This window comes from Lemur catta, chromosome 13 (assembly GCF_020740605.2).
Source record: "Lemur catta isolate mLemCat1 chromosome 13, mLemCat1.pri, whole genome shotgun sequence".
In the NCBI taxonomy this organism is placed as follows: Eukaryota; Metazoa; Chordata; class Mammalia; order Primates; family Lemuridae; genus Lemur; species Lemur catta.
The window spans coordinates 65,835,390-65,851,119 of NC_059140.1; the positions used below are offsets into that span (position 1 = coordinate 65,835,390).

At 36.2% G+C, this 15,730-nt stretch overlaps 1 protein-coding gene across 2 annotated transcripts in view; it reads right to left on the reverse strand.

Moving 5' to 3' along the window:
• Positions 1–2,359: 2,359 nt before the first annotated feature.
• The window catches only part of RB1 (RB transcriptional corepressor 1), a 126,374-nt gene continuing 113,003 nt past the window's right edge, over positions 2,360–15,730 (reverse strand). Inside the window, exons 21-27 of one of the 2 annotated variants that reach the window (XM_045567435.1) lie at positions 13,576–13,680; positions 12,104–12,217; positions 11,840–12,003; positions 9,930–9,960; positions 6,880–7,022; positions 6,338–6,387; positions 2,360–4,234 (exon numbers count right to left, since the gene is read on the reverse strand). In XM_045567435.1, coding sequence (XP_045423391.1) covers positions 4,161–4,234; positions 6,338–6,387; positions 6,880–7,022; positions 9,930–9,960; positions 11,840–12,003; positions 12,104–12,217; positions 13,576–13,680 — 681 coding nt within the window. In that variant the 3' untranslated portion in view covers positions 2,360–4,160. The remainder of the gene's footprint in view (positions 4,235–6,337; positions 6,388–6,879; positions 7,023–9,929; positions 9,961–11,839; positions 12,004–12,103; positions 12,218–13,575; positions 13,681–15,730) is intronic. The other variant, XM_045567436.1, reaches the window with a different exon arrangement.

A 15,730-nucleotide genomic window follows, 5' to 3' on the forward strand; every position in this document is an offset into this window, starting at 1 on the left:
TGCCGAGATACGCTTGCTGCTTCTCTTGCTCTGTCCTTGGGATTTGCCTTTCTTCCTTTAGGAACAAACGTGCTGCTGTCCCAGAGGGAAAGAATTTCATTATCCACCCTGTTTTCGAGAAATCATATAAACTCAAGATAATCCCTTATTTCCATCGCCAGATGTGTTTCATATTTCTTTTTTTTTCAGAGTTAAATGATAATATGGCAAATACATCACATAATCATGACACCTAAGTGGGTTAGCTCCCAATAATCAAACATATTAGTATTTATGCAGTGAAACAAGAATATTCCCAGTAAGCAGGATGAAGACTGTAAGTAGCTTTATGCCAGTTTAAATATGGTTTTGATGCCATATGACTTTTGGCACTGAACACAGAGAACCACTTGGTTTTTAAAGATTTTAGAATTGCAGATAAAGGATTGTAGACGTGTAATATTAATATGAATCAAGCATGTGTAGGAGGAAAGGCCTTTAATGTGTACTTTGCACTGGATGAAGAGAGATACTTGCTCCCCCTCTTACTGTGAGCTCCTTATTCTTCAAACCCACCAGCCACGCTCCTACCTCGGAGCACGGGCTTTTCCTCTCCGTGGAGTGTCTGACTCCTGTCCCGTGTGGCTCACTCGCATCTCCTGCAGGTTTCTACTCAGGTATCACCTCAGTGAGTCTTTGCCCGACCACTCTTAAATTTTAAACCTCCTTTCCCTACCAGTTCTGTCGTCTTCCCTGCCTTTTCTCGACAGTACTGAATGCAGCCTCACATACCATGTAGTCCTCATGTGTTCGTTCCTTCCTTTGCTCTCTGCCTGACACCAGCGTGTGAAGGTCCCACAATGATGAGGATATTAGTTTTATTTACTCATTGTTGTATCTCCAGCATTTAGAACTGTGCCTGGAATATGGCACATGGCATTTTAAAAGAGCAAGAGAGTATTCTTTCCACAAACTTGGAAAAATATGGAAAGTTTCTGTTAGGTAGATAGTGAGGGATTCTGGGTCTCCTAGGGATGACGGTGGGTGCTGCTGCAGTTCACCCCCCACCCCAGGTGGGCTTTCAGAGAGGCTCAAGGGAGAGCTGCATGCACAGTAAGGCTCAGGTCATGCAGCTCCCAACTGTCCGATCAAATGGATCCATGGTGACATCTGAACCATGAGGGAGGTCTCTATCCGGGCCCTGTAAAACAAGATGCAGACCATAACCAGTCTCTTTTTGCACCCTTCCTTTGTCTCTCCCTTTGCTGCAACAGTGGGTCTGGTCGTCATCTGTGGCGTACGTATCATGCTCTGTAAACCTGTATCTTGCTCTTGCCCTGTAATCCTGTCTTTCTCTCCTCAACAAACCTCATTTTCATGCTTGCCTAACTTTGGCGTGTCTGGTCATTCTTTGGCCATGGCCATGCCAAGAGCCGACATTTCAGACTGAAACCTGACATATTCTGCATTTTCCCCCTACATGTGGGCTTCCTAGGTCCTAGAGCTATAGTAGCAAATAAGATTCACTAGGTTGATGCTTATAGTCTGGATTGGGGAGATTGTCCTCCTTGACTTGCTTGTTGCCAATTTCAGATGGTGAGAAAGAAGCAGTGATAAATGCTGTTACAATTTTTAAAGTCAGTGACACAATACAGAGTGATGATTTTTAGCTTGGTGGCCAAGGAAGTCCTCTGAGCTGAGCCCTGAAAGATAGGAAGGAAATAGCTATGCAAACTTCTGGGGGAAGAGCATTCCAGACAGAAGGAACAGCAAATATAAAAGCCTGGGGTAGGAATAACCTTGGCATTTTAAAGCAAAAAGGTCAATGTGTTTAAAGCATAGTAAGCCAGGGAGAAAGTCCTGTAAGGCGAGGATGGAGAAGTCGCTAGGGGCTTAATAGTTCCTGATCAGGAGTTTGAATACAGTACTTCAAGTAGAGGAGCAATGTAACTCACTTTACATTTTTATAAGATCATTTTTGCTCTTTAGGGAGCTGAATGGTGAAGAGGAAAGGGAGGGAACAGGGAGACACTAGTTAGAAGTCTTTAGCAGTGGTCCAGACAAGAGTTAATAGATGACTCCCAAGTTTTTGGCTTGGTAAGTGTTTAGTAAAATGGGGAAAGACCAGGGTGGAAACAAGATATTTTTGTTTGTTTGATTTTGGGTTTATATTTTGAGAAATTTGGGGAGGCAGAGTGGGAATCAAGAGTTCTGTTAGCCATGAGAGCTTTGTCTTCTGTGACGAAGTCAGGGCTGGAGAAAGTTTGGGAATCGTTACCATATGTAGCTCATTAGAGGCTAAGAATGATGAGGTACTAGGAGAGAGTACACGTACAGAAAAGAACATTAGTGCACTTCATACGAAGACCACATCAGACCATTAAGACTCTTAACAACTAATTTATTTTAAAATAGACAAACTATTAATTGTAGAAAATAGTAACATAGCAATTTTAAATGTACAGTTTTAACCAATACAAAAAAGCAATAAAGCAATATCTGAAGCCTTATTTAAGAAATCTCAATACATGATCTTTGAAGTTCCTAAAATTCTGGCACTAATTCTAATGTGAACTTATTAGCAAAAGACCCAGAAATACAGTAAGCCCCTGACCTAAAAACGAACTGATTTGTATGATATTCATGCAGAAATTAATGAGAACGGGGTAAAGCTTTCTAGTGCCATTGTTATTAAGATAACTGTCAAAATAGTAAGTTTGAAACTTAATTGAGCACAAAATAAAATTTTGTTTTCTAATAAGACCAGAGTTCTTTTTAAAAAGAATTCTGAGTTTAGACAAAGTGATTTTCTTAAAACCTAGCTGATGCTACCTTAAATACCACCTATTTTAAATTATCCCATCTCTAAATAAGTTAATCACACAAGATAGTTTAAATACACCTTTAGGTGCAGGGGAGGGGGAAGCGCCTCTTTTTCTAATGCAGCTATTTTCCTTTGAAGCTTTTGCACAAAATCGGAGAGAAACATTAATGCCTAACCCACAGAGACCTTTGATTACTTGAAACTTTTTGGACTGGAAATAATGTGGCTTTGAGTGTGCCAGTGTTAGACCATACTGACTTTAAAAAAAAAAAAAAGATACATAGACAATTGCCAGTTCAAAAGATACAAGGAAGACATGTACCATTCCGGAGGAAACTAACCTTCCCAAATTTAGGAGGGCAGAATAATTGTTGAGATGCGATTAGACAAATCTCTAAGAAAAAAAAAAATTAAGGCTCCTATAGTTAACAGTCTGTTTATGGAGAATAATTAATTTGTATCTTGATTCTTCAGGACCCAGAAACATTAGAAAGTGCACTTGGGATATGCTATATTAGGGTCCTCTACAGCTCAGATCTGGCCACACACTTTACTTTCTCAAGTACCAGATGGGAACTTTATCAATTCAGTGATCTGAATATGTTATAAAAACCAAGAGTACTGTCAATAATCCTCATTTCAAAGCATGAGCTGGATGAAGGAAAGAAGAAATTCTTGTAAGTTCTGAGGTATGAAATCTTTCTTTGTCAGTAGTATGACAGTATCATCTTTATACTTTGCTTTCTGCTTGTATTTAAAAGCTAAAATTTATAAAACAAGCACACAGTAAATCAGATTCCAATAGTAAAATAAAACCTAATGTGTAAAAATTAGTAATTTTTTTCTAGTTTCTAGTAATACCTGTTTTAGCAGAAGAGCTCAGGATAATTTGGGCAAATGGGCAGTCAAATTGCATTTGGAAGACAGGACACAATTTCTAAGGGTATTCATGTTAAATTAAAAAAAATATACATATAAATTAATAAAAACAAGAGCAAACATCACACATACGCTACAAAAGAAGTAGTCAGGCATGGGTTGTTAGGACTCCCACTCCAGGGCATCCTTACTGTTCATCAAACACAGCAATTTTACTTTGGAAATGGAAACAACCTGCTACAAGGTTTTAAATGGCAGGATTTACACAAGATTTTCAATCTTGTATAATAACAATGTCTACAACACTGCAAGTGGCTTAAAAATCACCTGCACAATTGCATCTGCACATTTCATATCTACACAAAGAGCTGAAGATATTAAACGTGGCTGTAAACAACCTGGGAGAGTCATACAGTCACATCTGTGAGAGACAGTGAAGCTAGAGGTGTACACAGTGTCCACCAAAGTCCTGAGGTCCTCATTTTTCTTCCTTGTTTGAGGTATCCATGCTATCATTCATTTTCTGCTTTTGCATTCGTGTTCGAGTAGATGCTGGAAAAAGGATGAAGAACTGTTAATAGCACTGATGGTGTTGGGTAAGTTGGCAAGGGGCTATCGTACATATTATGTTCATGTCTAATCGATGGAGCTCAGGACCCTGCAAAAACAATGCTCTCCAAATTTTTAAGAATTATATATCCCTGTCAGTAAAGTTTTTCTGAGCATGTACCATGAAAATGTTATATATTTATGTTTGATGTAGTATGTGTATATAAATTATAAAACACATACCCAAACAAACATTAAAAAGAGATGAGATAAACAGAACTTCTACTATTTTATGTGCTCCAGAAGATGGTCTTGGACACTCCCCGGGTGTGCCCCACTTTGCAGACCACTGTTCTAGAGATGAGCAGACTAGGATCCTGGGCTGGTCCAGACTGGACTTGCTAGAGTGAGTGGTATGTTCTTTCCCCAGCTAGGGACTGATGCCCTTGTTTTCAGAGATACCTTGCAAGTAATACAAAGACATTAACTCACAGCTCATTTAAATTGGGCATGGATATTTTACATTACTAATTACAATATAGATAATATTAGAACAATTTCAAATTATTTAAAAATTCTTAAGTTGATTTTAGAGGTGGGCAGAAACTCTTCATAAAGAAGCACAGAGAATGTTCATATTTGGAAAAGAAAAATCGTCAACCCTTCTGACACTTCCCTTCTTGCCTTCTAGTCTGGGCAATGCAGCATCGTGTGTTGATATTTTCTGAATGTAATTCTTTGAGGAAAGCTGAAAAGCATGCTGGAAAATGTCTTAGCCTCAGGGGTTAAAACTTGCTGCTTGTCCAGCTGTACAAAGGCCCTGAACTTTCTCCTGGCAGAGGAAACTCGCCACTAAGCGTGTCACTGGGAAATGTACTGACTACAGCAACTGAACTCCTCTCTAAGAAAATATGCATGTTTTTACAGCTTTCTGCTCCTTTTTAAATGCTTATTTGTGGGCTCCAAAATGCTTCCACATGTTTTCAAGGCCTGATTTTGGTTATAATCTTCATATCTATTTTTTTGTACAGGGGGCAAAGACACAACTATTTAAAAGTTAAAATAGGAATATTTTATATCAATGTAAAATCCCAAAAGAGATTTAGAACTAGAAAATTTAAATTTTTGGTACATTTAGTTTTAATTATACTCAAAATAACATACATAGAAAAAATGGTTTCAAAAAAAAAAAAACCCAAAGCATTTTTTATTATAATACTTTACATTTCAAAGTTAGTATGTACGAAGGCTATTATGAGAAAGCCTCTTATCACATTTTAATTGGTATTATTCTCATTGATGTGTCCTATGACCTAGAAATGATAGCAGTAACACCTTTACCTCCTAAATATTTTTCTTCTTTCCAAGTCCCAGTTCCTTTTCCTATTAGTGGATCTGGCAATGTTACGCTCACTGCCGCGGTGACTTAAGACAACGCCATCAGCAGGCAGTGAGCGTGTGTCCCTTTCCTAACGTGCCTTCCATCTACTACACCTTGGATTCATTTTTCATAATCTCAAAGTAGCCTTGAGTAGAATTCCATTTGCTTTAACATTCCAAATTTTTATATCACTCTGTATAATTTACAAAATAAGGTGGTGTTCTTTATAAAAATTCTGATTTCCAGTAATGGAAAACTTTTGTTTGAAATTAGTTTTAAAATGTGCAAATTAGGAAAATTCAACAATAGCAAAATAAAAGATTATTCCTTAAATAAGGGTGGTGAAGTTTACATATGTTAGGTTTATACAACCTTTCCCTATTTCTAACACTCTTAAAGAGTTCCTCCTTACAGTTCTGCTATCCTGAAGTATTTCCTAACCACAGCCATTTGTGTTGAAAATATGGTCACACAATGTCTCACTTCTTGGTTTTCCTGCACGGAAGATTTTAGAAAGGGTGAAGATGACCTTCACTTTTTCTTATACATTTATTCACAAATGTTTTTAGGTAAATAATATATTCTTGATTGAATTATATTTTAAATGTGTAAGTCTGCTAATTGAAGAAATTATATGTGTGTATTCTTTTATAAAGTGAAAAGGCTTTTTGCAGCGTGAACAATTGTTTCTTTCATTTACATAAGTTGAAATGATAAGTACTTACTCATTTCTGCCAGTTTCTGTTGAAATTTGGATTCCCCTGGGAGATGTTTACTGCAGATTTAAAAAAATGTAAAATAATTCATATTTAAAGTATAAATGGAAAACTCAAATTTCTAATTAACTATGGTACTTTCAGTGACTTATGCTATTATTTTAGTGAGCAGCTTTTAATTTCAAAGGTTTGTAAACTAACCATCTATAAATGTCACAAATTTGTGATGCAATATATTTTTTCACTGGTTCTTATAAAATAGTAGTTAATATTTTTCAAGAGTAATCATTTTAAAATTTAATGTTAAAACTAAAAAATCTTTATCAGATTTTTAACATCTCATATCTTCACTGAATTTTGATAATGGTATATAGTTTACATGGTGCTTTTAAATTTGCACTACAGTTATCCCTATTATTTTGAGCCATTTTCACAACTTCCAAATAAAATTGACATGAAAGGGATTGGTGCAAGTCAGAAGCAGAGCTGAGATTCTGGGTTCTCCAGGTGACCAGCTCAGCTACTGGAAAACGTTCTAAAAGGGTTCCTACCTTCCATCTGCTTCATCTGATCCTTCAATATCAAAGCGTAGTTTTTTCAGTGGTTTAGGAGGGTTGCTTCCTTCAGCACTTCTTTTGAGCACCCGGTCGCTGTTACATACCATCTGATTTATTTTCTGGAATTTTTCAGAAGTCTACAAATCATAAAATTATTTTAAATCATTAAATGCCAGCATTTTATAGTTAGCACCTCTAAATTATAGCGTGAGGTGTGTCAAAAATCAGGTTGAGGTAATCTCTTCACTCTAATTTTCTGCTTTGTCAGACCAAATAAAAGATAAGAAAAATATAAAAATCAAAATAACTGTACCTAATTCTGCCTCAGTTAAACACCTAGTCTTCTTAAATCCTCTTGTCTTTTCTCATGAGGCTCCTACTCTTCCTCCCACAGCTGACTGCTCTGAAAGTCCCGGTTCCTCATTTTCAGAACTCACCGCACAGCGTTACTTCCCAGAAGCAGGCAAAGTTGGAACAGCTTTCTGAAGCTTTGTTGGGGGGGATATTATATAACCAGCAGAGGGAAGCTTACAAGAATCTGATAAGAGGTGATGTGTCCAGTGAATAATAATTTTTGATTCACTTTATGGGTATTATGTAGACAAGTCATATAGACTTTCTGATAGAAATTAAATCTGATTTGACTGATAGATTTGACAGTGAGGATTAGTTTTGCCAATGAAGTTTTATTTTCCAAAAATTAAATGCAAAAATAGGTTTTGATGGAAAATATATTTAGAGCATATATAAAACGACAAACTAAATCCTGTGCTATTAAATTTATAATATTTTTAGTTATTGGCTTTAAAATATGGGAGTACATATATTTTCTCAATTATTTTAGAGGTGATGGCAAGCAAAAAAAGTTTGAAGACCACTATCCTATACCTAGCCAGCCCCAACCCTACTTATATGGTCCCTCACCCAAGCCTGACAGCTGCAACCCATCTTGAACTATTTATAACACACATTTTTAACATTTGGTCATTTAGCACTTAAACTTTTACCTCTTCCTAGTTACTTCATTTGGGGTAATGTGGTGGGCAGCCTCTTAAAAGGCTCCCAATGATCCCACCTCCTGGCATTCATACCCTTGTGTGCTCCTCTTCCCTTTGAATGTGGTCTGGACCTAGTGTTGCCTTGCTTCTAAGCAAAATGATAAGAGTGATGGGATATCATTTCCAGTATTAGGTTACAAAAAGACTGTGACTTCCATCTTGCTCCTTCTTCCCCTCTACCCTCAGAGTCCCTGCTCTGAGGACAGCAAGCTGTCACATTGTGAGTAGCAAGTAGCACTGTGGCGGGGCCCGAAGGCAAGAAACTGTTGGCTTGGGCTGACAGCCATGGAGGACCAGCCAGCAGCCATTTGAGCAAGTCTGCCAGCAGGTGCTCTCCTAGTGGAGCCTTGAGATGACTGCGGCCCTGAGTGCAGTCTTGTGAGAAACCTGGATCCAGCTAAGTTGTGCCTAGATTACTGATCCACAGAAACTGAGATAATAAATGTTGCTATTTATTTCACTAAGTTTGAGTGTAATTTGTTATGCAGCAATAAATAATACAGGAGTCTTCCCATTCCTGTAAGAACATAAGCTCTCTGGAGCAGAGAAGTGGTGCAACATCTTAGTAGTAATGCACACTGAATATGGGACTGCTAAATTAGTGACTTATTATTATTATTATGCAAGGCCAACTAGAGTAGTGGCATACTGGCCTAGAATAACCGTTTCAAAGCTAAGCTTTCCCTTGGATCTCCTGGAATGAAGACCACCATGTAAGCCCCGCCACTTTTACTGGGGCAGGGTCTCATGTAACCATTCCTAATCAATGTACCAGAGAAAGAATATCTGAGAAGTCTGAAAGGAAGGAAAAGCAAAACAGTGCAAATGTAAGGATGGAGAAGACCAGTAGGTAGGGACAGGCTCATGACATTTTGGAGTATCTCGTTTCAAATCATAGTCAATTTCAAAACTGTTTTGTAAACATTCCTGTGAGGTTACATACATACACATATAGTATCACATAAAGATATCTGGCCTTTGTCCCCAGTTCTGGCACAGAGCTCCTAAAGACCCTTGGAATTTCCTGAGTGATAAAAGTGACAGGACCGTCTTTTGTTCTGTTATGAGGCTATTTGGCAGACCCCCAAATAGCTTCAGGATAGGAGGTGGTCAGCAGAAAGACCAAGCCTTGATTAGAGGCTTAGAACTTTCAGCCCCACCCGTAACCTCCAGGGAGGGGAGTGGGCTGGGGACTGAGTTAATCAAGTATGCCTGCACAATAAAACCACCATAACAAAACCCCCAACCCCAGGGTTGGGAGACCTTTGGAACTGGCAAACATGTCCAGGTCTTGGGAGGGTGGCACACTCCATAGGGACAGAAAACTCCCATGCTAGGGACCCTACTGAACCTTGCCCTATGTACCTCTTCATCTGGTGGTTCATTTGTATCTTTTATAATAAACTGATAATAGTAAGGTATTTTTCAGAATTTTGTGAGCCATTCTATCAAAAGATCAAACTTGGGAGGCATTGTGGGAACCTCCTGACTTTTTAGCCAAGTTGGACGTAAGTGTGGTGAACCTGGTGCACCTGAAACCTGTGACTGGCATCTGAAGTGAGGATAGTCGCACAGGACTGAGCCCTTGAACCTGTGGAGTCTGATGCTGACTCCAAGTAATTAGTGTCAGAACTGAATTGTAGGACACCAGTTGTGTGCAGAGAGCTGGAGAATAGATTGGTATGAGGAAAAAACCCACACATTTGGTGTCAAAAGTGTTATGTGTAAAAACAGCTCACACATATATATATGTATATACATATATAATCTCAAAGGAATGTTTAGAAAACAGTTTTGATGTTCATCAATTATAATTTGAAATTAAACCTGATTTGAAAGTAAATCTGAGCTATTTCTATCTTCTAAATTCTATGAAATATGCCTGGATGAGGTATTTAAATAATAGCATTTGTAAATTCAGAAATCTTTCATTTCTTTTATAGTTATAGTACATGCCATTGTATTTCATAGAAAGAAAATACTTACCCCAAATGATTCACCAATTGATACTAAGATTCTGTGAAGTTAAGATGAAATACAGATTAGTAGTGAAAAATCATATACAACTGTACAGAGATGGACATAGACACATCATTCTGAACTATCAGGAATACCAAATCAAAGGTTTCCTCTACTAGAACCACTGACAAATTATGTTCATTATGGGCTTATTCTAACAGTGCTAGTCTAATCATACACTCATGTAGACTCTTAGATATTTAAAGCAAGAACTATAGGTTTCCAAAAACATATTCTGTCAATGCCAATATTTAAAGAGGGTAAAAGAAAGTTTTAATTTTACCCCTATTTTTAGTTCTTCATAAATCAATGGGTAAGTTATCAAATTTCTTTCACAAATTTTCATTTAAAATTCAATTTACATTTGGCAAAAACTGACAGTATTAATAATGAGAATTCTTAGTAGAATCTATACTGATATAATAGTAAAGACTAGTTATCATACATCCTAGAATCAGAAATCTCTTATTAGTCTATTTGTCTTTGTTTGGACCAAGTAATTTATGTTCTTGATAATAGAGCTGAAGAATAGCATTATACTGACATAACAAAGATTTGAAAATATGCACATGGAACATTTATAACATTTCATTAACCAGAATACCTAAATATGCTGGATAAATAGAGTGTTAAGATGCTCTCTTAATGCCAGATCAATAATTTATCAGGATTTTCAGAATGTGATTTTTTTGCCAAAACACTAACAGCAACACAGAGTTGTTTCATTAAGATCAGCAAATAGCCATCATCATCACCATAATATGGATTAATTACCATCATTAAAAAACTGCCTAAGTATACATTTTCATATGGCGGCGTGGGACTGTGTAAATTAACTTAAATAGACGTGGTGTGGCGTCTTAGCAGTTTAAAATTTAAGTGGCAGATCTCAGTACACAGATATCCAACTACAAGAACACCAAATAAAGAAAGGATGATACAAGGGCCCAGGGGAGCATTTTTGTATCATATTGCCAATTATTTTTTACTTCATATTTTTCTGTAGAGTTTGAAATTTTTATCACAATTGCATTCCCTTTATAATTAAACACATCATATAAATATTTTCTAAAAGGCTAATATAGCCCCTTCTCCTTGTTTGTTTTTCTTACCCACTAGGTACAACTATATTGGCTGATAATTTCTGAGATAAGACTACATTAACTATACTAACTAATGTGTCTTCTACTTATACAAATAAAGTCAGTTTCAAATAGCCCATGATAACATATAATTAGTCAACTGAAACACTTCAAAGCCAGAGAGCACTTGTGGTTGGATGTGGAAGATAACATGATTGTGGGTGCACAGAACCTTTCATCTGAGAATTTAAAACAACTTCACACTCATTTCCCTGATCCACAGCACTCTTCTAAAGTAGAGACAGAAACCTGCCCAAGGTAATATAAGGAGGCCACCAGCAGGATTAAGAATGAACGTCTAAAGACTTAATTGGCAGTCATCTACACTTAATAAGTCATCTCCACTTCTGTAAAATGGAAAATGAGCAAGGTCCACAGAAAGGGTTTAGAGGACATCCAATAAACTACAGAATGAAAATTCTTAACCTGAGTAATTTACTTTATTTGGCAGATTGGCTACTTACAAAAATATGAAAGTGTTTTGAAATGTATAACCAAACTGGTTCCCAAACTGTTTACAAAAGAAGAAACTCCAGCCAGGAAAGCTGATAATTAAATTTGCAAACCCATCCAATTAGATTATCTTTTCCCCCAAATTCTTATCATGTCATTTAATACAAATAAGCAAATTAGAGACACTAGTTTATTTTGAACAAAGGAAGCTTCATATTTTTATGCTTATATCAAATAATTCCCTCTTATTCTTTACTGCTTCACTACAGAGAAAACACAAACCTTGATCTTGGAGTCATTTTTGTTGGCGTTGGCAGACCTTCTGAAATTTTATATGGACTCTTCAGGGGTGATATATAGATGTTCCCCCCAGGAATCCGTAAGGGTGAACTAGAAAACTTGTAAGGGCTTCGAGGAATGTGAGGTATTGGTGACAATGTAGGGGGCTGGAGCACAAACAAGAAAGTAGATTATTTATTTAATGTTCCGGTGGGATCCATTACTTTATAATTAGATTTTCCCAATCAAAGGATACTTTCAACATACCCGGGTGGAAGCATACTGCAAAATATTTGTTTTCAGTCTCTGCATGAAGACCGAGTTATAGAATACTATAATGGAATCATACTCTTCTTCTCTGATCAAAACACGTTTGAATGTCTGAGGAAGAATAGTAAAAATACTTGTTAAATGAATTTATGAATTTCTCTCTTTCGATTTTCTAATAGTTGGTTATACTTTTTAATAAGAAGCACATATTATACAGGAAAAAATAATCTAAAAAGCCTTCTTAGGGTTGGATTATGGCTGCTCTACCAGAAGTGAAATGTCACAGAATGAGCCAGAGAAGCAGCCAGGCAGCAGCAGATAGAACAGCCAGCCATCCAAATCAAAGGGCCAGAGCAGAGCAAAAGCCAACAATAATATCCACCAATAACTAGACTACATTCTCTGGCCCATGTCTCCCTGCATCCCCCCAATCTGCAAGGATTCAAGAAGTGTGTATTACTCTATTGCAAGAAGTAGACACTTAGTAAAAGCACTATTTTTTTTATAATTAGATTTTAGTCAAATTTTAGTTAGGTAAAAGCACGGGGGTTTTATAGGATGCCTCTGATATACACAATTATTAAATAAAATGGCTGGATTTAGAAAATAACTTCAAACATACAAAAAAAGTTGGTTTTTATTACTTTGAAAACTCCAATCATAAACTGGAAAAATAACCCACAACTCACCTACCACAGAAGAGTATGAAATCTGTGTCACACCAAGTGTATTTTACTACCACTGTTTCTCTAAAGTTTTAATTCTTGTTTTTTTGGAGACAGTGTCTCACTCTGTTGCCCAAGCTAGAGTTGTAGTGGTGTCATCATAGCTCACTACAACCTCAAATTCCCAGGCTCAAGCAATCCTCCCAACCTCAGCTGGGACTGCAGGTGAGTGCCACCACGACCGGCTAATTTTTCTATTTTTTGTAGAGATGGGGTCTCACTATTTTGCCCAGGCTGGTCTTGAACTCCTGGGCTGAAGCAATCCTCCTGCCTCAGCCTCCCAAAGTGCTAGGATTACAGGTGTGAGCCGCTATGCCTGGGCCTGTTTTTCTAAAGGGAAGGTAAACAGGAAACACAAAATGTGTCTACACTGAAAATTTTTACCATTTCTTTGTAAAGCTGCATTTACACTGGCTTTTCCTATAAAGTAAGAAAATTCCTTAAAAGAACATCTAATGTCCTGTGACTCATGTCAAGTTTATTACAAATATCCTGCTTAATACTGCAGGAATATAGTATCACTTATTTGCTTTATAAAAAACTATGAATATGGATAATTTCATAATTTGCCTTAGCTTTCTAATTCCATTTGAGTTACAAATAATTAACAATAATATAAAAGTAAATATTTGATTTGTGAATTTACATTATAAGTGAGAGTATATGATCTAATTAATAACTGAAATTATCAATATTATAGATATGGATTTATCAAAAAAAATCTTACCATGGAACATTACCTACCTCCTGAACAGCATGAGGAAGATCCTTATATGCTGTTACAATGATTTTGAATTTAAGGTCTATATTCTTTACTTTGCATATGCCATACATGGAACACATCATAATCTAGTAAATAAATGTGATGTAAAAATAGTCAGAATTTTATTATATGGTTTTCTTTTAAAAAGCACTATTATCTGTTAGCTCAAAAAATGGAAATTTAATGTCTTACAGAGTTATTTCTTTCCATCTTGAGCTCAGTTTGAAAGTTTATGTCACGTGTTTAACCTAAATTGTGTTTAAAGAACAAAATGCAAATAGCCAACACTCAATTATTCAGGTTTGTAAATTACCCTAACTCTGATTCCTGTCCCTTAAATGTTTCCCAGAAGAGAAAAGTTGAAACTAGAATCAGTTAGTTTTGCATAACTAGCACTTAAAAAAAAAAGGGCAGGTGTAAAAGAGTTTTAAACTATCAGATAAAAGAATATTGAACACACTTGGTAGTGGCAGTAAGGAGGATGTTGTGACTGGAAAGGGACAAGACAGCATCTTCTGTGTTGTCAACAATGTTATGTTTCTTGATCTGGAGCTGGTTATACAGGGGAGTTCAGCTGATGAATTTTCATTAGGATGTATCCTTATGATACATGGATTTTTCGGTATGCATACTATATTTCAATAAAAAGACATTTTAAATGCAAAAATAAGATATGAAAATGATTCCCTGTGACTTTACAGTATCATACTGTCTTAATATGTATGAATTTTATTGCCTAATTTAAGTACACATTGCTTCTACAACATTCTTGTTCTTATCTACTACTGCCAAGAATATCAATTCATCATCCCTTGCTCAGGATCCTACCAACCCTAAACCTACTATTCCTTCTATTTAGAATGCCATTCGGTGTCCTCTTTGCCAATTCACATTTTTCTCCACTTCTTTACTTAAGGCACCTCTCATAAAATTCTTCTCGATTCTAGATACCTAATCTCATTAGAAATCCTTAACATTACTGTCCATCTCTTTATGTTGTAGAAAAGCAGTAGACTCATAAGGCAATAAGTGCCTACTTTAAAAATGTAACATACTAGAATTTTTATATCCAAATATGCTCTTGTAAAATATACATATTTGTTATGCAATAATCCATATTTTTCTCATAATATCATTTTTACTGGGAACATTACTATTGACCTGACAGAAATAAAAGGATCATAAGGGAATATTATGAACGACTATATACCAATAAAACAGATAATTAAGATGAAATGGAAAAATTCCTACAATGATACAAACCACGAAAACTGACTGAAGAAGAAACAGAAAATCTGAGCTTGAATTGGTAATCAAAAACTATTCATGAACAAAAGCCCAGGCCTAGATGGCTTTACTGGTAAATTCTACCAAATACCTAAAGAAGACTCAATACCAATTCTTCACAAACGTTTCTGAAAGTAGAAGAGTTCCCAACTAATTCTATGAGGCCATTATTTCTCTGATACAAAAACCAGAGAAAGACATACGAAGACTATAACTATCTCTTATGATAATAGATGCAAAAATCCTTAACACAATAATAGCAAGCTGAATCCAGGAACACATCAAAAGATTATACATTGTGACCAAGTGGGATTCATTCCAGAAACATAAGATTGGTTTAACATATGAAAATCAATTAATGTAACAAACAATACCAATACAATAAAAGAAAAAGACCCCACATGATCATCTCAATAGATAACAGAAAAAAGCATTTGGCAATATCCAACATCATTCATAATAAAGGCACTCAAGAAACTAGGAATAGAAGGAAACTTCCTTAACCTGATAAAGGGCACATATAAAAAACATACAGCTAACAACATATTTACTGGTGAAAACACTGAATGCTTTCCTCTAATCAGTGACAAGGACAAAGAGATCTCCTCAGGCCACTTCCATTCAACATTGTACTGGAGGTTCTAGTCAGGACAATTCAGCAAGAAAATGAAATAAAAGTCATTCGGATTGGAAAGATGTTAAGTGACACCATCTCTATCAGCAGATAACGTGATCTTATATACAGAAAATCTTAAGGAATCCACTAAAAAAATTTTGAAACTAATAAATATGTTCAGCAAGGTTGCAGGATACAAGATCAATATACAAAAATCAATTGTATTTCTACAT